Source organism: Anopheles gambiae, chromosome 3, assembly GCF_943734735.2.
Source record: "Anopheles gambiae chromosome 3, idAnoGambNW_F1_1, whole genome shotgun sequence".
NCBI classification, from domain to species: Eukaryota; Metazoa; Arthropoda; class Insecta; order Diptera; family Culicidae; genus Anopheles; species Anopheles gambiae.
In genome coordinates, this window is record NC_064602.1 from 27,734,435 (window position 1) to 27,761,073 (window position 26,639).

The following is a 26,639-nucleotide window of genomic DNA, read 5'->3' on the forward strand; positions in this document are numbered from 1 at the left end:
TTTTAAAAGGGTTTTTGGTTTTGTTCTCGAGCTACAATGCCACAATATTAACGTTTCGGTCTGTAACGGCCCCTTTTATAAGCTTAAACTGCAATATATAGATCTGCTGCACCGCCGGGACGCTGCAGCCTGCCACAAGGACCTGCCAAGCACGCAAATCCGAATACAAATAATTATCATCAGTTTAATTTGCATCATTAGAGATAATTTACGAGGCTGGTGCAAGGCGAGCGCGTAATAAGTCACGCATTTTATTTCGCTTCCTCATCCGTGCGATGATATGCACTGCAACACAGCCCCCCACCACATATTTCTGGTGCATCCTTTGCGCCAAACGTACCCGAGAACCAGTGTCACCATAACAACAGTCTACCGACCACCATCTACCCCCTCCCTTACCCAACCCGACCTGTGCGACTTTGTGGACATATGTTTTGATGCTTTGATGCTTTCGGGCTGCCGCCATTTATCATGCAACCATTTAAATCTTCCCGTGTCTTGCCATTACAGAATCTTGCCTCTCACAACACCCCTAACACCAGAACATCCTAAATCACACATACACCACACACACACGCGGGCAAACGTCGCGACACATCGTCGTCTCGGCGACTCCACAAACGAGGCATTAATCATCTTAATTTAAATTTAAATGACGCCATTTAATCTCCTCCTCCTTCTCCTCCTTTTCGGCCGTGCTCCAAATCTCGGCAACATCTCGGGCACCTTGTCTTATGCTACCTTCTCTTCCTCTCCCCTTTCCCCACACACCACAAACGAAACCGGATTTATAGTGCCAACTTGTAATCCACCGTGTGCGAACTGCGATTAGGCGAGTAGCTTAAATTCAGCTCACAACATTACATCAATTTCTTCAGCACCCATCAAAAAGGGATCGTCTCAGCGAACGCATCTACTGTATCAAAATGGCCACATTAAAATTGTTGCAGAATGAAGCATTTCGCTACAACTACAACAGCAACCCCCATTAGCGCTTGTGGCCCTCCGCAAAACTCAGCTGCTGAAAGGGAAAAGGTGCATTGGAGAATTTTAATTTTTATGGCCACTTATAATACTGACAAACGCATCAACCCTGCCCCTAAGGCACCTCCACTTTTTGCATGTGTTAAAACAACCATTAAAATATTTCGTACGCATCACTCGCCGTGCACAGTGCAGAAGGGAATAGCACCACGGAGAGAAATTGACCGTGGAAAAGCGGCAGTAGTTGGGTTAGGTCTCCGCGATAAAAACTTCCAATTGAAATGCGCGTGTTTTTGTTGCTATCTGCACAACCGGATGCATTTCAGCTGCATTTGCAACTCACCACACAATAGGGCGAAGAGAGAGAGCGAGTAAGGTGTGAGCAATAAAAAATGTTACAATTTTATTGTTACAACTTACGACCCGCGTTACTCCATTCACATTAAGATATATTGCGGGCAGGAACTGCTGGAGTTTATCACACCGCCGCCACGCCACCTTCATTAAACTGGCAACATTAAATTTTATGGTTCACACTTTAAACCCGCTACACCAAACCAAACGTCTTCGTTTCACACCTGTTTACACAAACCGGCCATTGTTGTGATTAAACGCGCTGAGGCTTAAGGTTCGTACCATTTACTTCCCATTACTTCCTTAATGGCGGGTGCAAATGTTGGGGAAGCGTTGAAGCCTTTTCGGGGGGTGATCATCGTAAAAATCCGAGTAATTTTTATGGTGCCGTTTGGACCTCCCAGGAAGGTAGTAGAGAGCTTACTCTTTTGAGATTTTGCTAATGAAGTTGTCTTGGAATTGAGGAAAGTCGTTGTTGTAGAGACTTATTGCACATTACAAAATAAACCTTTCAACTACTCCAAAGGATTTTTAATTGTCAGCTCCAAACACATTTGCGAGCCTCATTTCCAAGCAACCAATCATTTGAATCAGAAGATCATTTGAATTAAAACTCGGTGTATGCGAGATTTGAACCAATCCCGGACATGTTGTTAACCAGAACTACTTGACAACTGTACCTCGGTCTTCCAATCAATAAGTCAATCAAAGTTCTTGTTGTCATTTTCAAACTTATGTCTAATACAATCAATAAAGCATCTTCCAGCCTTCTGGAGCGACTTCTCCACGGGACACAGGGTTGCCGTGTAATAACCATTGGGCATGCATAACCATAATTGTCCCATTTGTAGGTTAATAAATCATTGACCTTATGCCGCTACCTGCTGGAGCAGCAGCAGCGTCTGTTTGTAGTTTGTGACTTCTGGCTCAACAATAACACAAAACACAACAAAACCCTTTTCTTACATCTTTCAACGATTCTTGCCGTTCCGTTGCGCTTTATCTTTCTATCGCGCACCCATAAAGGAACCCCGTGGATTACGAAAACTCCCCCGAGTTGTTGTTTTTTTTTCTTCCTCTTCTGGTAGCATCGACGTTCGGAAGCAGTTTGTTGTGGCCATAAACTTTTGTGGTTCCTCTTTTGATGATCTTCCCGAGGTACTGCTTGTACACCTTGTTTCCAAGAATCATCGTGCGCTGTTAGGTTCCTCGGTATACGATCGCTACGCTGACAGACTACCTTTGACCCAGCGCAAACCAGCGCAACATCATTATATTCCACGCCTGCCGATGACATCCTTGGTGACAAGAAAACAATGGTATTTGCTGACCAGGGAAAACCCCCCGAAAGCCTATCGATTGAGTCAGCGTTACGTTTTGGGAGGAAATACTGCGGGCGAATGATGCACGCATTCCGCATGAATCAATCATCGTCGTTGTGTTGAATCAGCTTCCTTTAATGTTAATTTATAGATTACATTAAGTGGTACAGTGGCACGTTTTGTTACATTAGCCTCATAAAACAAACCAACATTAACATTATTAGGTGAAAAAATAAACATTTTTTTTGTATCCTAATAACAATCGTCTTAAATGAATTGGCTGTGATAAACCCACCAAAACTCATTCCAATCCGATTTCTCCCTCTTAATGAACCCGTTTAACGTTTAACACCATCTCAATCCTATCCTTATTGCTTGTGACATATAAAAAACCACTGAACTATAAAGATGTCAAATAAAGTATAACCGCAGCGTAACGCGACATCTTGTTATTGCGGTTCAAATTCTATCGATTCTCCCCCAAAATCCCGCCAGCAGGAAAATCCTTATCCCAAATAGGCCCCTAAAACCCCCGCACTCGATTGATTCTGGGAATGTCAAAAAGCAGTAAAAGGGCTGTGTAACAACACACACGGTGACATAACCCCGCCAGCTGAGCCTCACAAAAGAGAAAAACCATCCCCCCACACACACACACACTTCCACTGTGTTGTTATCTTCGCGTGACAGCGTTGTTGCGACAACGACTCCTTTTCCGAGCGGTTGTGCGCCCAGATTTTCATCTTCCCTTCCGACACGATCATCTCCTCTTCCCGTAAACGCATAAACTAACATCTTTAGCCCTGTGCGTGTGTGTGTGTCCCGCGCCCTCAAGAGATGTCCCGTGCTTTTATGGGCCCGCCTGTGGCTGTGATTTATATTTACGACCCATCGGGCGCTCTAACCTTAGGCCTAACCTTATGTGTTTATGACACAACCGCTCCACAAACACAAAACAACCGCCTGTGGGCGGGCGGGGAAAGCGCTGCACTGCTCATAAAAACTCATAAACAGCTAATTAAAACGCGCTGACGCTTCATGGGGATCGTTAGTTTAATGGGAGTTGCGCCTGGTTTTTCACCGATTCCTGCTGGCGCCTTCCCCCAAACGCGCGTCGTGATCACAACTCTCACGTGTAGATCATTTGCAGTGTTGTGTTTGCAGCTGGAAGGTGGCGGATGGAAGCGCCTTTTAAATGGAACCAACAAGAGTAAAAAGGAAGGGAAATCCCCCCACCCCGGTACACTTACCTTTGTTATTCTTATCGCTAAAATTTAACGCCCTAGAAAAGTGTTCGTCCACCACGCTGGCCGCATCGCCCGAGTAGTGCGTAAACACGACGCACGTCGCCGACACGTACTGTGCCCGGCCATTTCCGCTACCGCCGGCCATCAGTCCGCCGGACGATTCACCGCTGCCACCGCCACCACCACCACCACCACCGGCCACGGCAGCTGCGGCCGCTGCCAACCCGCTCGCATCGGCCTGCTGCTGGTTTAGGTTGTGCGGCGAGTCCGGGCCGGAAGAGCACGAGCTATCGTTGTGCGCACCGGATATGGTTCCTTTGGCAGAGAGAGAAAGAGAGAGTAATGGAGAACGTCAATTAATTAGGCGTTAAGGTAGAGCTTAACAGGGTAAGACTATACAGGAATATCGTGCGAAAGTAATGCGGCTGGCATATTAATTACGTATCGAATCAGTACAATTAATTTGCTCACGTTCATCAAACCGTTTAATTAAAAGTGTAGTGTGTTCGAAGGTAGATGAGCCTCCTTGTAATGAGATCGGAATAAATTATCATTCAGATTTGAAGCATTCGCACACTCGGGCCAACAAGCAGCTGGAAAGCAGCAAGGCCAGTTTGGCTTAACAGCAACTTTAAAAGTTGAACAAAATGCCTTGTGTTTCTAAACAAATGATTGCTATTCCAATACCAAGCTTTCATTGCTTTTCCTTTTTTTTTATTATATTTGCTATTTAAATCATCTGCTCATCATCTGCTGACACCAATAAAGCAACCAGACCAACAGTATCACTTTCCTAAGTACAGGAAGAGAAGCAAAAACCAAACAAAAAAACCCGCACCAGCCGGTTTGTGTTTGCGCGGGCTCAATGTCAACGCTTTCCCGCGATGCCAAACTCACTTTCAATTTCCACACCACGCTTCTTTTTTTTTTGTTTTGCCACACTACACGATTATGCGATCGATTATTTTATTGCTTTCCATTCGACTGCCGGTAGCGGTGCCGGACAGCGGGAACAGCTCCAATAGGTGGTTGCAAACGCTGGTGATCAGCTCTAACCGGCATGCCGATCTCTCGACCGTGCTGCTGCTGCTGCTGCTGCTTTATTGTTTCTGCAGGTTCATAATTTATCTTTGATCCGTTTCGCAACGCACAAAACAAACGGACCAGCGGGTGCCGGATCATAACAATTCATACACATATCTATGTATATGTATTGCAAAACACAGCAAAAAAAAAAAACAAACCGCCCCTCGATGCAAACATGCATGCCTGTCGTCACCTGCCCTTTTTCATTGGGCTGTCATCGGAAAACGGAACCCAGTGGCAGCCCAGCAATAAGAAGGGCCCAGTTGCGCATCAAAGGAAAGATGCACACCGGTGCCAACCGTACTGCTGCGGCTGTCCCATATGCACTGTGGCCGATGCAGGAACCGGATCGAAAAGACCAATAAATAAATTGTCCTTCGACCATTATCAATCATCAGAATCATAAATAATAAATGATGCACCATCACCATCGAGAAATAGCCCTCTATTCCCTGAGGGTTGCAATAACAGTCGCGGGTTTTTACCTCCGATTGCGATTTGTCAGCATCGGTGGAGCATTGGTGTGTCCTGCCGATTGGAAAGGAGTCTCTGTTTTGAGCGTTCTAAATTTGACGTTCGCCAGTCGGCGGCGATATAATATAATATGCTGCTGCTACTACATACCTTCCGTGTCACTTCGGGCGGTGCTGATGTCTTCCTCTTTGGTAATGTGCCTCTGCAGCGCACCGAGCGGGATGGTCGGTATGGCGGTCTGGTTGACGGACGTCACCGTCGCCGAGGAGGTAAGGGTCGAGCTGGACTGTGCGGCGGCGGCCGCGGCCGCTACGTTCGACGGTAGCGACGGCGGCAGCAGCGGGCTGCACGGCGAGTGCGAACCGGCCGAGGTGCTGGACGAGGCGGCCAACGGCACACCGGACGATGAGTAGAGATCTTGGTTGAACTGTGTTTTTTGTGGAATCAGAGAAAAAAGAAGAGGAAGAAGAAAATTGTAATTATTACAAAAATAATGTTTCTAGACTGTTCCTAGAACCTACGATCAGCCATAGAGCAACCATGACATCGATGACGCGACCCAGAAGGAGACGATAGTGCATGACAACATAATGAGGGTAGTTTTCTGAATGCCACCGAAACGTAATGCCCGCATATGATGACCATTCCTCCACCTTACACTGGGACACGAGGAAGCAAAACGGAAGCTCAAACGAACGCACGTTGCACCATCTCCGTATTGCGTGGAATCGCGCACTCGAACGCGTTGGCACCTTTACCGCATTCCAGCAGTGTACTGTACACTCCTGTCAAGGGTGTATTAGTGTATCGGTTGCGATGCACACAAACTGTCTGGGGCAGTGTCTGTGTGCGAGTGTTTGGTGTGGATTTATGTAGACGCTGGAGAGGACGCTTTGGCAAAGCATCCGAGCGAATGCCAAGTCGATGGGAAAACGTCGTCGACGTGTGCTTGTGTGCGTTTTTGTTCGCATCAGAGCAACGTCTTATGAATTGCATTCCACGCCACATACCGATGCTGCTGCACACCCCCGTGATGTGGAGCAGTCGACCTCCATGCGTCATCCCATGCGTCATCCCATGCGTATCGATCGCAAAGTCGATCGGTGACGATAACACTCTGTTCTCAGACCTTTCCTTTTCGCTACCGTGTCGTCAGGAGATGGTTACAACTTTTTTAAAGGATTTTTAATGTTGCATAATGATAAGCTATGATTCCCTTTTGCCGCAAGACAAAGTTGTATTTTAAAGGAGCTTTTTTGTTTTTTTTTTTTGTTCTTGTTGCACCACGATCACCTTTTTTGCTGCCCCTGTACTGTATCGATGCATCGTTTGTAATCAATCACGCTTCAACGCGAAGGTAACAAATACAGGGTTTTGAAGCGCTGCAGGTGCTTGTTAAAAGTCAGCACGAGTTCTGATTTTAGAACCACTCACTCACGCTGGTTTTCGGTACGATCGGAACGATCGACGGTTTGTCTGCAGAGCATGCCTTTCGCGACGGGATGCCAGAACTCCAAACCAATAGGTTTCATGGCTCTCCTGTAAAGCCATAAAAAATGAAAAATAACTTCGATCTATGGTTTGCACCGAACCATCCGAAGGCCAAAGAGAAGGTTTTGAAACGGTGGAAAAAGATGTCAGTAAACCGTTTAACTGATTATGCGTGTTTGAGAGTCTGTAGGAAAGGAAAGTAAAGACTTTCACAAAAATTAGAACGAAACTCACTTTTTTCTTGCCAATTCCAATTTGTATTTCTATCACGATCACGATCGGTTGTGGATGAGCGAAGGAAACTGCTTACAACTCTACCCAACCATGCCCGGCGTCGGTGTAGAATGTGACGATCGTGCTGACAGTGACATCAAAAATAGCCCTCGAGGGACCCCGTCGGCCGCGCACTAATCAAATCAACAACATCATTGCAATTAATTCGATACGCATTTACCCCGAAGAGGGCACAAAACACTCCCGTTACGAGGCCACCAACCGGCGGGCCAATCGGGACGGATTGTTAATTTAGTGAAGCGTTGCACGAGATGCGCACACCACCAGCAACGACGACGCGCGAGACGCGAGACTTTCACCAGTCCTAGCCATATCGGTATCATCCGCAGGGTGTCTAGTTTTTGTGCTGCTGTCGATTTTATTGTGCCGCATCTCTTGCACACCCATTTGCAATCATGTACGCGATCCACGGGTTTGCAGCTGATCGACGTTCGACGGTTTCGTTTTTGTACTCCCGTCCTGGGTGATGGAGATTCGCGCATCGATTCTCGCGCTCGCGTGCGTGTAGGTGCACCGCCGGCCATTGGAAGAGCTGCGGTTTGTTGTGTCGCGTTCTTCAATTAGATTCGCATCCTGCGATAACCCAGTCAATTAGTCAATTATCTTGATTAAACGATGACAATCGCTGCCTCACCACAGTGCCTGCACCAAGAATTGCCCGTCCGGGGGCAGCCACAGAACAGCAGCCACCCAGCAGTTGAAGAGGAAAAACTGGTCATCCAGCCTGGTGGGACCAGCTGTGGTGCGTCTCCGCGAGAGGGCTTGAACTGAATTGATTATTGCATCGAAAACGGGGCCATCCAAGGGGTAGCTGCAAAACCGCAAGAAGCCGCCACCGCGATACCAGCGCACGATACAATCTCCTCCATCAAGACTGTGCCTCTGTGTCGTCTGCAAAGAGTTTGATCGATGCGCGATACCCGTACCGTTTGATGGATTGATTGAGGTTTGACGAATTTCGAGGATAACACATCACACGCTACTTGAAGGTGGCGCTTTTAGCGAGTGTTTATTAGCCAACCTTGCTTTCATGTACGTTTCTTTAGGGTAAGGTATAGGGAAAAAGGGTTATTACGAAGACATATCGGTGTCGTGGTGTGTCATGCACCCGAACTCGCTTTTGATTGACTGATCAGACGCAAGACGACCTTCTTGCAGGCAGCATGGCAAGCAGCAGACATCAGCGCAAAAACGAACACGCACAAACGATATCGACAAAATTCCCTCCGGACTTGTTTTCCACCGACTTGCCCCTGGGCGTACCACATGGAACTTGTTGTAACCGTACTTTGTCCCATCCACACATCCATACGATTCTGCTGAATTCGTTATGCTGCATGGTTCTTGGAAATGAACTAACCAACCATAGGGGAATAGGCTACTTCTCTGTATTATTAAATATAACTTCCGTAGTGCAACATGCTTTGGACATGCTTACATACTAGAACATGCGCCATAAGGCAACTAGAAGCGACCGAGACGAGATCAGTCACTCGACGACGGAAGCTTTGTAAGACAAATTATCAATATCGTTTCATGCTTAAATTGCGCCGACAGGTCGATACAGCACGGGCTACTTAATATCTACGTATATTGTAATCATGTAAGAAGCAAACACATCCATTGAAATATTTCTTGGAGTAATGTTAAAAAGCACTTTTCTCTACATAAATGTATTTATAGACATTAACCAAGAAAACTGAATCACCTAAGAAGGCTCTAGGAAGGTACGTTGGTGTGCATAATGGATCTTTCGATAGGTTCCATTTCGACGATCACTTGTCAGAGTGCGATTGGGGCCGACGTGTGACTGTCACTCACCGGCACCATTGGCTGCCGTAATTGCAAGGGTACCCGATACACCCGACACGGCACAGAAACACCTTCCCCGACACCACCGCCCGACCGACAGCGACCGGTACCGGTGGGAGGCGATCTGCAATTCATATAAGGAGCTGGGTGCGTATTGTACGCTCGCGATCGCTTATGCTGCGTCGGTGCTGCGTCGGTCCCGGTCCACACCACACGCGGGAGTCACCGACACCATAAAAATATACCTCAGGTGCCAATCCTTGAATTGATGAAACGATCAAACTCCTCCCTACTGCGCCCTTGCTGTTGCCATTCATACCTTCACCCATGCGAGTGCGCCCTCTAGACATGATGGTAGGAGATACCAAAGAACGTGACTTTGAATCGCCACGCAACGACAGCTTTCCAACACACAACAACTCTCGCAGCAACGTGAAGACTTTGCCCAGGCGAATGGAATTCTAAGCGCATGGAGACCCGTAGGTGGTAGGTGATAGGCTAGCACTTCGGACCACTGCAAAACCACACGCGCATCATCGCAGCAGTTCATCTCAATAGACCTTACATAAATGGAGATCACAACACTTCACGACATATCGGCGCGGGAAGGTACTAGAGCAATAAAAAAGTGTATATAAATTTCACAGTCCACACACCCATCTACGCGAATAGGCGTAAGAGCGAAGGTAAAAAAAAACACCGTTCCACACCGAAGAACTTCGTAGTGCGATCCCGTAGCCGGCAGCAAGAATTTTGATTAATTAATTAAGCCCCGGACCAACCAAAAGTGGTCAGCCCGCGTGGTGTGTTGTTGCAGCTCGCGTTGTCGTCTGCAGCAACGTGTCCAACGTGCGGAGAAGCATGGAAAATGAAACTATCGGCAAATATGTGCTGCTCGTTTGGGTTCATTCGCACGGCTTTAATGTACTCTCCAGCAGCAGCAGTACGTGCATGCATCTCCTTGAGGATAGAGTTTTTTTTTGCATAAATTCCACTGCCTTATGTGCAGAACAGTCCAGACAGGGGAGGGTATGAACAGTAGTACCCCCGTAAGATATTGCAACCAACGACAGCTCATGCGCCTTAAAAAGGTTGTAATTCATCAAACTCAAACATACAGCACGATTGACAGCAAACTTCGTGAAGGCTTCCGTGAATTCTACAACCAAAAACGGTGTCTCACAGTAAGGGTTTCGATAGGTAAACTCTATCTTGGTGACCAGAGTGCCAGAGCTAAATTAATGTTGAAATTCCTTTGCAAACCTTTGCGCGGTAAAGCAACAAAGTCCTGATTTACAGGACGTGAATATTCCAACACCGACGTCCGAAAAGAGTGATCAATTATTTTCTCACTTACCGACCAGTTGGCTTTAATTTTCGACGGCTCAGTTAACGTCGGCGGTATTCCAAAGTGAATGTACCATTAGTGTAGTAGCTCCCTTTTAATCAACACCTTAAGTTCTGGAACAAATCTTGTGACCACTTCTTGCAGACTCCATAGCTAACATGTGAATAAACGTAGTAATCGGCACACGCCAACTCTAGAACATTGTGCTGTCATGTTGCTACGGCCAGCTAGTACCATAGCAACGTACCCAAATGCGATCTAACCTCACTGTACGCCTCGCCATCGATTCCAGCTCTAAACAAGAAAAGTAGTCCATGAAATGCACGATTGACGCGGGTCGTGACGCTCCACCTAACCCGAAAGCACTTCAAAATGTCCTCCTCCGAAGGTTCCGGTGACTCCGAAAGATCTACCACCTCGCTAGCGTCCGGCGTTGACTCGTTCCAGCAAAGGGTGGAAAATTTGCGTGCAAAGTATCAGGATATTTTGCAAGAAGGATTCTTTCGAAATTTGCAGCACGATTGGTTGGGGCAGCAGGCAGCCGAACCGAACCTTTCGCAATCGCCATCGGACGCCTCAACGCTCGAATGTGTAAGCGACACAAGTGGCAGCTTTATTGTGCTGAATGGGCGAAAGTTTCCCCTGGAGCTTTTTCGTGAACGTTCTCCGAAGGTTGAAGGAGATTCTCCCATCGTGAAGAAATCGATTAAACGTAGCAGTTCAAAACAGTTGCACGAGTTGCAGGGTGAGTTGAATGATTACAACAACCCTTACGTCGTGCCAACGCCGGACCAGATCGCACAACGAAATGCCCGAAAGAGTCGCTTCCACACTGCACGCTCCCGGGGCTGTCAGGATGTGCGACAGCGCCTGCACGTTGAGGAGCTTCCGTTCGATGCGGAAATGCTGGGGACGAGCAAATCGGGCAAGTATCACTCACGCCTCGCCACCCAGCTCGATGCACACTACCGCAATGAGCTGACGTACCGGCCGCGGATACGAAACTTTGCGCGTATCGACGCGATACACAACTTGCGCGAATCGGGATGCCGCCAGTTTGAGACGTACTACCGCGAGGAGTACATCGTGGGGCAGACGCGCAAGCAGTGCATCGAGAATGAGTTCTACCAGCAGCTGGCAGAACGTTGCAGCGAGCTCCGGGAAGCGGTACGCACCATTCGGCAGGAACGGTTCAGTGCCACGATGCGTGTGCTGGACACGGTGAAGCCGTACTTTGAAACTTCCTCCCAGCTGGAGTCGCGCCTAAAGCATCTGCAGAGCCGTATGACGAGCCTGTGGAACCAGGTGGTACGACTCGAAAGCATCTGGGTGCAGCGGTTGAAACTGCAAAACTTCCTCTACCTAATCATGCCCAAAGAATGGCGCGAACGCAACGACTGGATACATCAGGACGGTGATGGGCAGCTCGAAAGCTACCCCGTTTCGATCGGTCGGCGTGATGTGGTTAACATCCGCAACATCGACGAAGGCAACGATATCTGGGCGGTGAAGCGCTTCTTCGAGACGGAGTACCTGGCGAAGCACAAACCAGTCCACGAAGCGTTCTCGACGTCGTCCGAACTGCTCGAGGGCGTGGCGGAACTGAACACCAACTCCATGACACTGCTCTCCCGGCTGGACCTGATGAACTGGGTGAAGTCGAACGCTGAAACAGAATCGGACCGGGTGCAGCGCGATTTCGCCAACCAAATACAAGCGATCCGATGCTTCATACAGGACATGGACGAGCGGCGCCGGTTCTACGAGAAGCGCACGGTGGAGTTGAAGCAACTGTTCGATAAGCTGGTCCAGGGGCCGCTCAAGGACGCCATCCACAATGTGCGCAACCGAGAGATCGAAAGCTTGGTTGCGGTTGTGTACGGTAAGCTACTGCCCGCGAAAGACCGGGATGAAGGCTCATCCACCGTTCGCCTATCCGGTGTCACCTGCTTCGGCTTCATCTTCGAGATGGTGCTGCAAGTTTTGGCCGATTTCGACCAAATGCCCGCCCCGCTGATACACTCCGTCGAGCAGCAGGTTCGGTTCCGCCGGCGGCGGCGCAACATCCTGGCGGTCCGGGCCGCCGAAGAGGAACACCGGATCAGTCAGCTGGCGGTACAGCTAAAGCGGGGGCTTGCACCGCCCCACAAGAAGCCGGATCACAAGGTGAAACCACCCCGGTCACGGCTGCGCCGCAAAGAGCAACCGGTTGTGGAGGTGAAGCAGCACGTGCCCAAGTTGGACCAAATCTTCCGGGTGGCGTTCGGGGAGACAGCCACGATGACGCCCGACGAGCGGCGCAATTTTGAGATCGATATGATCTACCAGAACTACTGCTCGGTGCAGTTCGACCACTTTCTGCGTGCGATCGGGTACGAGCCGGACTACGACATGATGAGCCGGGTGGAGCAGCGCGACGGGCCGGAGGAGAACTTTTTCAAGCGCAAGGAGCTGATCCCGCGGGTGCTGAAGAAGCTGCAGCACTGGCAGCACATGCAGCAGCTGCTGAGGGAGCGGCTGTTCCAGCGCATGTCGGCAGAGTTGCAAGGTGTCGGTCAGTAATGTATTGGTGAGCGATTTTAAGAACGTTTGGTTTATTGTTTACAGTTACATTTGGGTGTAGGACCTTGAAATTGTGCATAAATTTGTTGCTTTAAAGTACATTAAAAACTTATTAAGTGCTGACATGTTCTTAGACGACTAGTAGCAAGAACGGATCTTCACTTTGTTAAGGGTTCGTAACTGTCTATTCGTTGGCGGGCTTAGTGGTCCATCGCATAGGCTTTTAAAAGGCCGGCAGTATAACAATCTTATTCGGATCATATCTTTGTGATAAGGATTTTGATTATTATTTAGTTGCATAGTGTAAAATAATTGCGCATAGGCTTTTTAAGACGTCGTTACGCGAAAAAAAAAGAAGATCCAGACAAGGTATTCTAGTTCTCCCGACCAACAGTGTTCATTACAATACTTTCCCAGCTCAGAAGAAGCAGAAAAGAAAAAAACAATTCACATAAAAATGCAAAACTCTCTCCGTCACAATAGTACCTGAGAAATAGTATCACCTTCGTCCATGTTAACTTCCCTCTCAGCACGCCCTTGTGTCATGTTTAAGTTTTTGTAGGCTTTGTTAGACTTCTCAGTTCCCTCGTCCCGACATAATTTCCTGTCGATGAATGAATAATTGTAACATTTATTTATTCCATCACACGCACACACATTATACAGTGCTTCTCGGTTGTTTTTCTTCATCCTCTCAAACACTTCGCTTCCCCATCTGTTCCACGTGTGTGGCCAACGGAAAGTGCACACGTTTTCCCGCACCTTTCTTACGCACCAGGGTGGTTTCTTGTCCTACGTTCATCAACATTCCTGCCTCTCAAGCACAACTTGTGACTCATCCAGGTGCATTCACCGCGCCTAGAATGATCCTGTGCTTCTATTGATGTGAGCGATGTACAATCAGCCTACCAGTGGGTAGTGTGCGAAGCCGAAACAAACCTCACGAACCGCGCGTTTGCATGTCAATCGCCATTCTCGCCCCACTCCACAAGTTACCGGCAAAAGCTTAACCACTTCCCGCACTAGGACAAATTAGCAAACAATGGCCTCCTAATGTGTGTATGTGTGTGCTCTTGGCTGTGATACAAGCTGATAGGCAACATGTCGGCTTTACCAAGAACAGGGCTCTTCCCGAACATTGAAAAGTCTATTGACGCGTCCGCGCAATGGAAGATGGCCGATTCCGTGCGTCTGCCCTTAACTCCAACGTGCGGGTTCGTGGAAATTACGGTGCGCCCGTAATTAGAGCATAATTAATTCCCTTCCACCTCCCCCACGGGACGGATGTATCAAGAAGCTTCAAGTGCAATTATACTGTGAACGGATGCGCCCCCTTCCTGTGCAACACAAGGGCACACGCAGGGCACGGTCCCGCGCGCGGTCGTTTGTGGTCGTCATGGTGATACGGTACGCAACCGTGGTGCGCTTACATCAAAATGGCGGTGTGCCTTCCTGGGCCCCGGGGCGTTCTGAGTGAAATTAATAATTAATTTTCTCATTAAATATTAATACCCACCAGTACCACCGCTTAGCCCACTGTCTACAGGCCCGGGGTCTCGTGTTGAGCGTCTCGGAACCTTCCTTACTGCAAAGGAGCGTAGACCCAAACTGACACCCTTTCGTCTCGTTCTTCTCCGTTTCGTTTTTCGCGTCGCTCAAGTGAAGGCGTGTGAAGTTTTGCAACTTCACCAACAACGGCGCTCTTCTGCCGTGGGGCGGCCAACGATCCGTGGTCGAGAACCGAGCGACGGCCCCAACACATCAATCAAAACTCTCGCGACTTGTGCGCGCGAGAAACGGGGGAGCCGTCGTGTTTGTCTAACCGGACTAGAATTACGGCAAGACATTCGGACAAGGTAGATTTATTTAATCAATTCCTAGACGAACCTGGGGAGCCGTTCAAGGTAAATCATGACAGTCGTTACCATGGTACGGAACAGTAGCAACGGAAAAATACTACACTAGTGGTGTACATCGGCCTTAATAAACACAATTAACCAACAAAAAATAACCTCCCATTCATTCCCCATTTAATCAACGGGTTCGTCCTCTGTATCGCTCGCTCGTTTTGTGATAAATTGTGAAAAATTAACCCAATCAACCTAAGGGAACAGTGCTACTGTACGCTGTCCCCACCCGCGCGCTCTCAACGATCAAATGAGGCAGTAAATTTGATAAATTAAAATACATAATTGTCTGGTTTTATTTCACGAACCGCGTACAGACCGACCTACTCGACACTCCCCGCTTTGCTCCCCGCCCAGGTGCATCAAATTGGTTTGGTTTTGTTCGATGGTCGTTGTTTTTCATTTCATACCAATTTAATAAATCTCTACCTACCCGGATGGTCTGCAGTTTGTTTAATACTGTTTTTTTGTTCTTTTTTACGAAATGAAAAAGGGTTGTTTGTAAATTAATTTAAATTAAAATGCAACAAACGCGCGCGCGCGCACAGCACTGTTATGGAGACGCCCAATCATTCATTAGCCAAATGCTGCATACCCGGCAAGACATTCCAGCGCGTTGCGGCGCGGCTACCGAATCCGAAGTCGCACAGTAGTAGGCAGCGCAGCGCACACTATCGATATCCATCGGTTGCTATGATCGGGGTGGGCTAATGATGTTGGCAGGGGAGGTTGAAACTCCAACAACAACGTTACCCGTTAGCGAGAGAGGTAGCGAAAAAACAAACAACAAACAACATTGGTGGAATTGTTGAAGCTACTGATAAATGCCCGTAGTGCAGTCGATCGAATGCTGACGGTTTTCACGCAGAGAAACGGTGCAGAGAAAACCCTGGGCTGCCCCCTCTCACGCGCCCTGAGCATACTTTATGTACCCAGCTTGCGCACCGTTTGCTCATTACTTTCTGCTGCTGCTGCTGCTGCAGGCTGCCTTACAGCTTTTGCAGTGTGCGGGGCTCAGTTGGCATGCTATGCTCGTGTGTATGTGTGTGTGTTTGTATGTGAGCCAGCGTGGCAGCTTAGGTGCGTAACGAATGCAGGTTTGTTATTATACGCATCGGGTGGCCTAAGAGTCGTACGTGGAACTGTAGGGAAAAAAACACACGCACCAGCGATAAATGCACCTGCCGTACCACCCCACACACACCGTTACTGGCTGGAAGGGACGGCAGGAGAGTTTTATGTTTCGTGTTTGCCATTCAGAAAGGCAAAGTGGTTCGATTTGTGTGGCAGACAAATAGGCACTGGAATGGCGGACTTTACCCAAGGTCTAAGCAACAAAGCGGATTCATGCGCAATGTTACGCGTAAAGGGCTGCCAATCGTTTTCCAATAAGAATAAACACACTCACGTTTCTCGCTTTAAATACATTAAAGACTGTAATTAGAAAAAAACACAGCACCACACGACCACACATGAACACCAAACAAATGGTAATTCATTTTTATGTCATCGTTTGTCACACGTCGCGCGCGGCCCTACGCAAGGTGTGTGTACGGTACCGCCCGGTGTCATCGCCGGCTGACGACAGTGGAGTGGATTATGCGAACGATGACGGTGTGTAAAGCCGTCAAGGTTTTGGCCATAAATTTCCACCCGGGAAGGGACTGCATGAAGATTTATGCATCTTCTCGCCCGTTAGCAGCACCGGTTTAAATAAATTTCGCGCTAAGGTAAGGTGGAAATGCTCATGTGGAGCAGTAGATACTAAAGAGCGCGTGTGATTGATGAAACGGCTCGAGAACTTACTGCAATAACCTTCACGGAAAACCTTCAACTTCCTTACATAGACACAGCGAGCGAGTTCTGTTCTGTTTCTGTACGCCAACTTTATAGAAACTATTTAAATGCAAAAACCAACCTCACTCATCCTTTTGCTTATGGGTTAAGGCATCAACGGACTTCAGCCTTTGGCGAAATCAACCGAACCGAAGATCAAGAGTTGAGCGAAATGCTCCGGAGAGTGTAGTGCCCAAACGGGTTAGCAACATTGTCGTGACTAATCGCTCTGGTAGCATCTCTTTTTTTATTATCTCCCTTCCCCCGCGATACGGCAGCATCGTTAAACATCTCCATATCGCTACTGGAATAACATCCATCCACTCCAACCGTACCTTACCCACCGACGGCCCCGAGAGTGGCTCTGCCGGACGAACTGGTTCACCGTAGCTAATAAAACCTGCTCCCACTGCACTCTAGCAGGCCATGCAACGCGAGGTTTACAACGGGTACATGGAGAGGAAAATAACCATTACAAAAGCAAATAAAACGAACCTAGCACCGGCACGAGTAAAAAGGAAATTTTAAGAAACAACTTTTAACAGCCGCTAGCGAAAAGGCCCGGTTGTGTTGCCCGTGGTCTGGAGCCGTGCCAAAGCCCGACACACACACACACACACACACACTAGCACTACTGCGGAGAGTGTGGTGAAATTAGTGCCTACCTTTAAATGGCACAAAGTGATTAATTAGCCTTCTAATCTCGCACTTGGTTCCCGGTACTAACAATAACAATAAATCATTATTGATAGTCACTATTGCTTTATCAAGGCGCTAGCGTACTAGTTTGTACGCTAGAACCTGCTTTATTGCTTCATTAGTTGCGAGAACTGCTGCAGTGGTTGTAAATGATTATTGTTACTAACTGCGCGCGTCGGACAGTGTTGCCAGCCATGCCACAGTTTTATGTCGACCAATGTCGACATTCGTTAAAAAGTTATGACATTCGTTATTTTTATGCTGATTTTTAACCTTATATTTCTTCAACACACACACACACACACAAATGAAATTTAATCAAATAAGTGTTCCTTTTCTCTTCTATGTTGTGCAGCATTATGAGTTTTAGTACATGCTAGGCTTATCAGTAGCACATCATGAATAATATTCACTCCTCATTTAATTACCCTTTTTGCCATCAACTTCTCGGGCGTCGTCATAAAACTTCCCCTTGTCAGCGCGCCCACAAAAACTTACCCTTTCATACTGATAAAATGGTCGACTCGGTCCGGCACGGCCGTACAAATAAGGATAGTATGCACCGTACATAACTTCCGGGCAGGATACTGCCATTGCGCTCGTACTCGCCCAGTCCGCACCGAAACACCGCGCTCCGGACACCAGATGGTCGAACCGGCACTGGCCTAAAGCACACGGACACCAGACCGTGGACTACTAGCGTCACACACACACACACACACACACGCGGACACCCTAAAGCACACACACACAAACACGCACTTCACACAGCTCCACTAACTGTCGTGGCAGGATACACGATAGCTTTTCCGAGAAGTTTACCGCGAGTGAGAGAGAAAGAGAGGGTGTAGAAGTTTAGCGGTGGCACAATATAATTTCACACACCCCACACACACGCATACACTACACTACCACACATACACACACGTACACAGTGACACTAAGGGACACAGTGTGGAGCTTGTGGAGTGTTCGCGGCTAAGGCCGACGGCTTCGCTTCGATTGCAACATTCTCTCTCTCTCTCTAAATCGTGCACAGCGTACACAGGGAATATAGTGGACGGATTGCACAATATTCCATCCACTAATTAGCGCACGGTTGTCACACAGAAGCGGCCGACAGCCTGTGCCGTGCTCGATATGAACAGATTAGTCGCCCTTCACCTCCTGAGCGCACAAACAGCAGCAACCTTCCCAGCAGGCACACTCACTGCTCACAACTGGATACAGAGCAGGCGATGATAATGTGACGTCATATCATAGTTGCACTGTCGCACTGTGTTTAATGCGTTTTGTTTTTTGCTGTTGTTTTTCCCTACTTATTTCTTTTAATTCAACAACTGTGCCACTTTTTCAACATTTTCATTATTTCACTTGAACACTTTAGTTAAGTTTTGAAAGACACTTGACTTGTTATGTTATGCTATTACATTAAATTATTGCACCTTGGTGTGTGACAGCTGAAGTCACTGATGATGGGTAAAGCACCTTTACACACACACATACATATCAATTTCAACACTCGCACGCACGCACTTTGTTCACGTGACGATGGACAAACCGTCTTGTCGTGTATTGACCACCACCAGCCACCAGTTCCGTCCGTTCGCTTTCAGTTCCGTCTGCCAAGCTCTCGAGTGTATCCTCGAAAGTAAGTCACCGTTCGCCGTCTCGCCGTTGGTGCGCTGAAAGTGAATTAAAAAGAGGTAAAAAAAGAAGTAGTGAACGATGGGTTTACAACAAAAAGTCATTGCTGTCCCTCCGCATTGATTAGAAAGGTGGGCTTTTTTGTTGTTGTTGTTGTTGTTGCTGTTGTGCGTCTCGATGCTCCATTGACACTAACGGCTAGGCAACAATCACCAATATCGATCAATCGATCGATTAGACGGAAGCAAACAAAAACGATTAACAGCGTCCACCGGAGGTTGAATCGCTTAGAAGTAGCTACCGGACCGTAGCAGACGCAACAAAAAAATAAAACACCAAACCGATTGCAAAAACCGACGTGTCTACACACGGGACAACGCACGACGTGGTGACAAAATGGTTGCAAATTTATGCAGCCAAGCGCACGAGAGATTCGCGCTTGCCTGCGCTGTATTCCATAAGGGTGTGTGCACGGTGCGCTTCTCTCTGCGCAAGCATACAGCACCTGTGGTGGTTGGCATTTTTTTTCCGTTTTACCGTCGGGAAACTGTTTTTACTGCTTTTTTTTACTGCTACAGTGAAGGAGAAATATGTCGTTTTACAATTAAACAATAACAACAAGACCTCACTTTACGCAGCCGTGGTTTCAGACAAACATGTAAATTGCTATTTTTATTTATTTATTGGCTCTCCTCGCGGTGGTGCGAGAAAATGATTTGCAGTTTGCCTAGACAGTTTTTGTCTAGGCATAAATTATGTGTCACCCGCTGACGAATCCCTGACCGGGGGATGGTGTTAAGCTTCTGCAAACACAAGTGATTTTTGATTGATGCTACTTTTAATGTGTTGTTTGTGGTGGCCCTCTGAATGTAATACGAAACAGCAATGAGGATGAGGAATTTCGACCGTATGCTGTACGTGACAGTATTCACATACGAGGGCTTAAAAGCTTCCCGCAGAGGAAGCTAGCAGAGTACATCAAATGTAATTGAAGTCAACATTTTGGGGTTAATTGGTTGCTTCTGAAGGTGAGCTCAATGTCTAATGGTGTATATAATGGTTTTTGATGAAGCAAACTCTGGTTCATCTGCTTTTTCTTTAATACTCCCCACCTCCCCCACCTCTGATTCGGGAAACCTCTGAAATACACGATGCATTAAATCGCATATACTGTTTCACTTAGTAACCTCTGACTAATAACGAGTTTATAACATCTGCTTTAATTCTGAACCTTAAAGTTTACAGAACCTAATTCTGAACCTAAAAAACTTTACAGTTTGTTATAAGTAACTTCCTTCTAAGACGAAGGCTATTACGCAAAAGTTTACTGAATGTAAGGGAACAAATAGACGGAAATGCCTCTCTACGCCTTCAGTACGTTTTTGACGTTTGGGTTCACGATTAACTGTCAAAATGTCTTTAAAGCCTAAATTGATAGAGAATCTTTTAGTTATCTGCAAGTTATCCAACAACGACAATCCAACTATGAAATAGAACAAAAAGGGCAGGTTGAAATAACTAACGCTATTTAATGTCACATCCTACAATAATCTCCAAAAAATCAAAATAGCACAAAGGCAACCACAACAATACGTTCTTGAAATGTAATTTGGTGGTTTTGAGATTGTACAATGCTCCAATGTTGTGCCACGATAATTACAACTTCCTTTCTTGCTGTATTACTATTGCTCTTTGTAAACCTAAATCCTCGCCAAGATTTTTGTCTTTCCTTTCTATACCTTTCAATTCCGTAGCAACAAAAAAGCTCTCACCAAATGTTTAAAAACCAACCGATGTAAAAAAAATCGGCACACTAATTAGTATGCAAAAAGCATTTACCCATTCCCCCCCTCCTAAGCGTCGCAAATGAATGGGAGCTATAAAACTGGAAGAAAATTGCAAACAAAGACATTTCCCGGTTTGGTCAGTTCGGTTTCGGGGACTGCTGTTGCTGTTTTTCCTCGTCCATTTTCACCCCCAGCAGTGAAAGCGATCATGCAAATCGTGATTTTTATTTTCACACCATTTAAAAGTGCACTGGCAATGAAATGAGCTGCCGTGAAGGGAAGAAGACACAGAGGGGGGGGGGGGGGGGGGTTATCCTATCACCATACCGGAGGAAGGAAGCCGTATCTGGAAAGTGATGGGGCTAGTTGAAAGATGGGAATATATCTGCAAGACCGATTTGATGCGCACTTTTCCCTAGAGAGCGTGATGCACCTGTGTGACGGTTTCCAAAGCTCCCATTACCATGCGTGCTCCATACGCTGTGGAATGGAGCGCAAATGGTGCGTATCTAAGTAGGCAGCTTTGCAATGGATCGATCTATTGCGCTCGTCCATAATTTACGCAGTTGCTGCGCAGTGGAACATAGCAAGGAAGTGTGCAAGTTGGATTGAAACCGCCAGGAAAGCCATTTTATGTGAATATTTGTTGAGGAGAGCCCTACTGGAAAGTGTTTTACTGTCAGTCGATGGCATAACTTGTTCATACGTTTGATGGAGGATTGCATTGCTGCGAGGAAGGTAAACATGACAGGAAAGCACTGTTTGCACAATCCTCACGTGCAGTGATACTGGTGCATTCTTTGCAACCACAGCCACACTAAAAATGCAACCATATCGGCCCCATCGAATCGTCCTGTGCAGTCTTGCATCGCTTAAAACATCAGTGCAGTGAACAGTTTCTGTTACATTCGTGACGGCGGGCTTTGCTGTGCAACGTCATCCTTGGCGCGTGCTGTAAGCGGGGTTTTACTTTCAACCCTTAAGGCGTATCTATCAACCTTCACCCTGTTCTGGCATGCACGTATCATCATCGAGCCCAGCTAAGACGCAATAATTCATCCAAACCGCCACTGCGTTTAATGCGAGGTTTGCTGTTTGTTGGTTGGTGGGTGCAGGCTCGCTCGCTGCTGTGCGTCGTTAGGCGCATACCCAACCGCCTCAAGAGTTGCCGATCTATGCACAGTTTTGTGTGGCCCACGGTAACGCTACACTGAACGCGTTATATTTCGCACATACCATCCCCGGCCACGGCCCACGGTTTAGTTGTAATGGATACCACTTCGGGGGATACCCTTGGGATGCTCGTTAGCACGGGCCTGGCAAGCGAACCTGGCACGCAGCAAACGATCCATTTTGGAATTTCAAATCCTGGCGGCCTGGTGGAATCGCCTAGTGAGTTGGTTTTGTCAAACAACAACAAAAAAATCCTTGAAGTTCACGAGGCGTATCGAGCGATGCACTTTTTGGATGCAATTTGGAGTAGTGGGACGTTACAGAAGGCCTTTTGGTGAAGTCTAGTAGAGGATTCTAAGAGCATCTACGGAACAAACTAACATTCTTGAAGATATTTAATTTGAATTTATTTAATTGTTCACGTCGCATCTTCGGAACACTGACTGACTTCCTTATTCTACCTAGTTTGGAGTCTAAACTTAATGCAGCATGATATGATGAACGGTCGATGCTCCATTGGGGAAGATACATATTATGCTGCAAACTCAGCGTAAAATGTGATTTGCGATCTTTTTACTATACAGAACAATGGGGAGAGCCCTACGACAATCGTTAGGGGAGTGAACACAAGACACACAAGCTGCCGCTTAAGGCGTGTAATGTAACAATCATATGTTGAGATATGGCCTTCAGAATTTGCTTTGAAGAGACATTCATCTTGATGCAACTTCAGGTAGTCCCCGAGAGACGCGGTATCTCTTGTACGCGAATTCAGTTTTCTAAATTTGACGATTCTTTGAGCAAATTGTACTAATTATACATATCAATTGTCAAATGCAAAGTAGATACCCTATTGGTCAAATTATAAACATCATTCAAATAGGTACGAAACTGAGATATTCAGTCTGAATTATATCAAATAATTGATGAAGTGTATAAACGCTCATCTTAATAAACCTTCTTCCTACTCATAAACCAGACTGAAAACTGCGAAGTTCGACTCATGCAAAAAATGAGGTACGCGGTTTCTTCTCTGTCCGCTTTAAAGCCGCATTTCGGGGACATCCTGTACAATTTACAGATACATTACTGTAAAAAAACCTGTATAAATCAGGCATCTTTACTGGTTTCTTTAGCCATGCTCAACATCATAAGTTAAATTTTCAACACGCTAAATTCCATTTCAACTCCATTCAAATGTATACCGCTTGTACTAGTCCAAGCAACCAATGGCAGAACATTCGAGTTACCATTGGTAGTGTTGAAATGTGTTTTACGGGTTTGAAATATTTGCCAATGGTGGTGCCTATGGTAGATAGAGAAACCCTGCAAATACATGTTGCTAGGCATCCTTAACATTTTTCTCGATGGTCTTTTAACTCTTTGTTGGATGTATGATGCAAGCCAAACACTGCACTATTAAACCTCTTGAAAGGGTCTTTTCTCTTTATACGAACTATTCAAACTCTTTCAAAAATTGCCCCACTGCTAACCTCTACTAACCCACGCAATCCCGACCATAGTTATGTTAATCTGTCGTTGTGCGTGCCCCGAGCGTGCACGTACGTCAATGCACTGCTGCATCATGAAGCGAGTTCAACTAAATCATCCCGCATCAACCGAAATGTGCGGCCGAAATAATCTGGCACATACTTGCGCCGAGCATCGAATAACATCGAGCGTTTGAAATAACTAACTCCCACTCCCACTATCTCTTTCTTACTCCCCCCTCATCTCCCTCCCCCTTCATCAATGGGGTGCGGGATCGGGATCAGCGTGTCATCCTTAAAATTCACGCGCGGTTTTAAATTCGCCCAATTGCACACATCGCACACCAACCCCCGCTGATGGTGGGTGGAGCGGGTACTTGAAAAAGGCATCCCACAACTAGTGGTGGCGGCCTCTCCTCGTTCGGCACTAAAGAATCTAGACAATCCCGCGCAACAAAAGGAATGTCCTGGTGTGAGGGAATGGGGAGCACCATCACCTTCTTCTCCCTCCCATCAGTCACGCTCAAGTCAAAGGGCACATTGCGAATAATCGATCTTGAGAGGGGGTGGGGGAGTGTGTGGGAGGCTGATGGGGAAGGGGTAGCTAAAGGGCGGTGCTGGGGTTTGATCGACGTGTGCGAAACATCCTGATGGTTTGTTTTGAAAATGTCACCACGCACGGAATGAAAATGTCAAACGTCTCGCTCCGTCTCTATCTCTCTCTCTCTCTCTCTTTCCCTCGCACATACGCACTTACTTATCGTGAGGAAACGGTGAACAGTGGAAGATGGAGATGTTCGCTCAGCAGGACCTGCCGCTACCTCACGCGAAGCTGCCGCGTACTTCTTTCAATCGCACGGCCTACTGATAATCCTTTTCGAATGATTCCAGCACACTAACGCACTGTGGCGGGTATTTTGTTAAAAACACATCCACTTGTTTCCTCCTGTTGGAATTTGTGCCACTAAGAGACCACAGAAACACACACACACATTCACAAAACTCTTTTTGGTAAGGCTTTTAGCTTCATCTTTCACCTTTCGGCGCACTCCTTTTTTTGTGGTTCGTTTGGCGTTTTGTTTTATCGAGAACACCCACTAATCACACACTTACAATCGCCCGCACACTCACTGCTGATCGACCATCGTTACAGATCGGTCACTTCATCATTAGGAGCAACACTAAACGTCAAACCATTGGCAACAGACACCGCCAAACATTCAAGCACTTCGCGCTTCTCTCAGTATGGGGATTTTTTTTTTGCCGAAACGGATTCAAACATTACACACCCGAATGTGGTTGAGGATGTGCAAAAACCCAACACTAACAACACAGAGGATGATGGGCTGCTCTAACTCGATGGTGGTGCCTACAGAAGCGCGCCGTTGTCTCTGCGCTAACGCTAATCACACACGCACGCAGAGCGCTGGGCAAGACAGGAGCACTCGACGCGAAACCGTCCGCATCGCACGTTGTTCAAACCGAAACAAACCCCCGACGAGAGCAGTGTGTGGCACGCTCGCGCTTCGAAACGCATCCCAACCCCGCCGATCTCGTTCCGTGCGTGCGCGCGTGTGTGTGTGTGCGCCTGTATTTTAAAACCGGTTTGTGCTCTCCCTTTGGACTATGCCGTATGGGGTGCACCCGCACCTCCATTTTGAAGGACGTCGACAACACCGCCGCCGTCCAATCGCACACGCCGAATGGTTTACAAAGGGGCGGACCTATTGCAATCATCCTACCGACACGCCCCCTTTTCGAGCGGTAGCGCTTCGTCCTTTCCCGCTCTCTCCCGGGTCGCGTTGGAAAATTGATTGCTTTTTTCACTCTCTCTCTCTGTCTCTCTGTTTCGCTTTAGCATCGTTGCACAAAAAGTGCAATTGTGTTGTTTGTGCTTCGCGTTCGCACAAACAATGAATGCGCGCGCTTGTCAGTGTATGTGTGTGCGCATGACCGGAACACGCCATTCAATATTCAGCGATACTAGGCGATACTGCTTCGAGGTATGTTTGTGTGTGTGTTTTTACTGATAGTATCACTCGTATACACACACACTCACACAGCAGGAAGATTGTTAGTAGAGTGTTGGTGTACATGTTTCGCCCTCCCTACAGGTACACCCCTTGGTTTTGGGTGCGTTTGTGCACAACACATTGCACAAATCAAGCGGGCTTCGGGGGTTGATTTTTTGATTAAGTTATGATACAGTCGTTATACTACACAGTCAGTCCTGGCTGGAAGGGGGGAGATGGATCCTAGAAGGCTTTGCAAAATGTATAGAGAGGCAAAAGAATGCACGCCTTTGCTTAGGACGATGGCTAGGAAATTCAGCATCTATCAGCAATCGACCGTTCGACTGAATGTGCGTGGATGGTTTTCTGTACATTTTTTATTTTCCTCCAATGCTTCAATAACTTCATCCCCGTACTGCTCACTGCAGAGTCGCGTGTATTTCCCTACCAAACCAAACATGGCCCAAGCAAATCGATAACTTGCAAAGGGAGGCACGAATGTACTTGGAGTATGCTCTGTGCTGGTTGATAGGGAATCTTCGCTTGAGTTTACACGCTCATCGTGTAAACCCTCGAAAATAAAAACCGGATTGCAGTTCCAGTGATTCCACTCTCCTGGCCGCAAGCGGTACAAGAAACAAAATGAAGTATGAATGATTTTTGCAATGGCATTCTTTCGTACGCTGGGGTTGGTTGCCCATGGCCCTTGTGTAGCTCCGAATTTCAAGCTATGTATGGATGTTTAAAAGCCCGGATGAGATAGAATGAATGCAATCCATTTTTTTTTATTCAGTTCATCAAATTATGAAAATCTCCCACTTCTTCGTCTCGTTCACGATAAAGTGTAATTTATCGTCCCCATCAATCGACTGACAAGCACCCGGGGTCGACAATAAATTAAATGAAGTCTACCTACTGCAATATACATCCCCCCTCCCACAGGAAGGCACCCCAGACTGCTGGCTCTCCCGCTGCTGCGCGATACTTAACAAGCACATTATTACACTCATTTACATAAAACAATAAAGTGACATTCACATAATGACTCCCTGCCATGGTGCAGAGAGCTGACGCTCATGACCTGACGCTTGTGGCAGAGAGCGACAACGGCAAC

The 26,639-nt window shown here is 47.1% G+C and overlaps 3 protein-coding genes across 5 annotated transcripts in view; 2 read left to right on the forward strand and 1 right to left on the reverse strand.

Annotated features, from left to right (window-relative positions):
* The window catches only part of LOC4578381 (protein vestigial), a 47,339-nt gene extending 22,314 nt beyond the window's left edge, over positions 1-25,025 (reverse strand). The window contains exons 1-4 of one of the 3 annotated variants that reach the window (XM_061656008.1): positions 24,271-25,025; positions 17,915-19,101; positions 5,618-5,894; positions 3,911-4,222 (exon numbers count right to left, since the gene is read on the reverse strand). In XM_061656008.1, coding sequence (XP_061511992.1) covers positions 3,911-4,222; positions 5,618-5,894; positions 17,915-18,010 — 685 coding nt within the window. In that variant the 5' untranslated portion in view covers positions 18,011-19,101; positions 24,271-25,025. The remainder of the gene's footprint in view (positions 1-3,910; positions 4,223-5,617; positions 5,895-17,914; positions 19,102-24,270) is intronic. The other 2 variants (XM_061656007.1, XM_061656009.1) reach the window with 2 other exon arrangements.
* The window catches only part of LOC1280122 (transmembrane protein 242), a 145,905-nt gene that overhangs the window by 115,913 nt on the left and 3,353 nt on the right, over positions 1-26,639 (forward strand). The window lies entirely within an intron of this gene.
* Positions 8,943-13,083, forward strand: LOC133393026 (uncharacterized). Its single transcript, XM_061656006.1, has one exon. It carries the CDS (start codon positions 10,785-10,787, stop codon positions 12,972-12,974), a length of 2,190 nt encoding a protein of 729 aa, XP_061511990.1. The 5' UTR covers positions 8,943-10,784; the 3' UTR covers positions 12,975-13,083.

Coding starts and splice junctions, on each gene's coding strand:
- LOC133393026 (XM_061656006.1), top strand. CDS start 10,785: ATGTCCTCCTCCGAAGGTTCCGGTGACTCCGAAAGATCTACCACCTCG.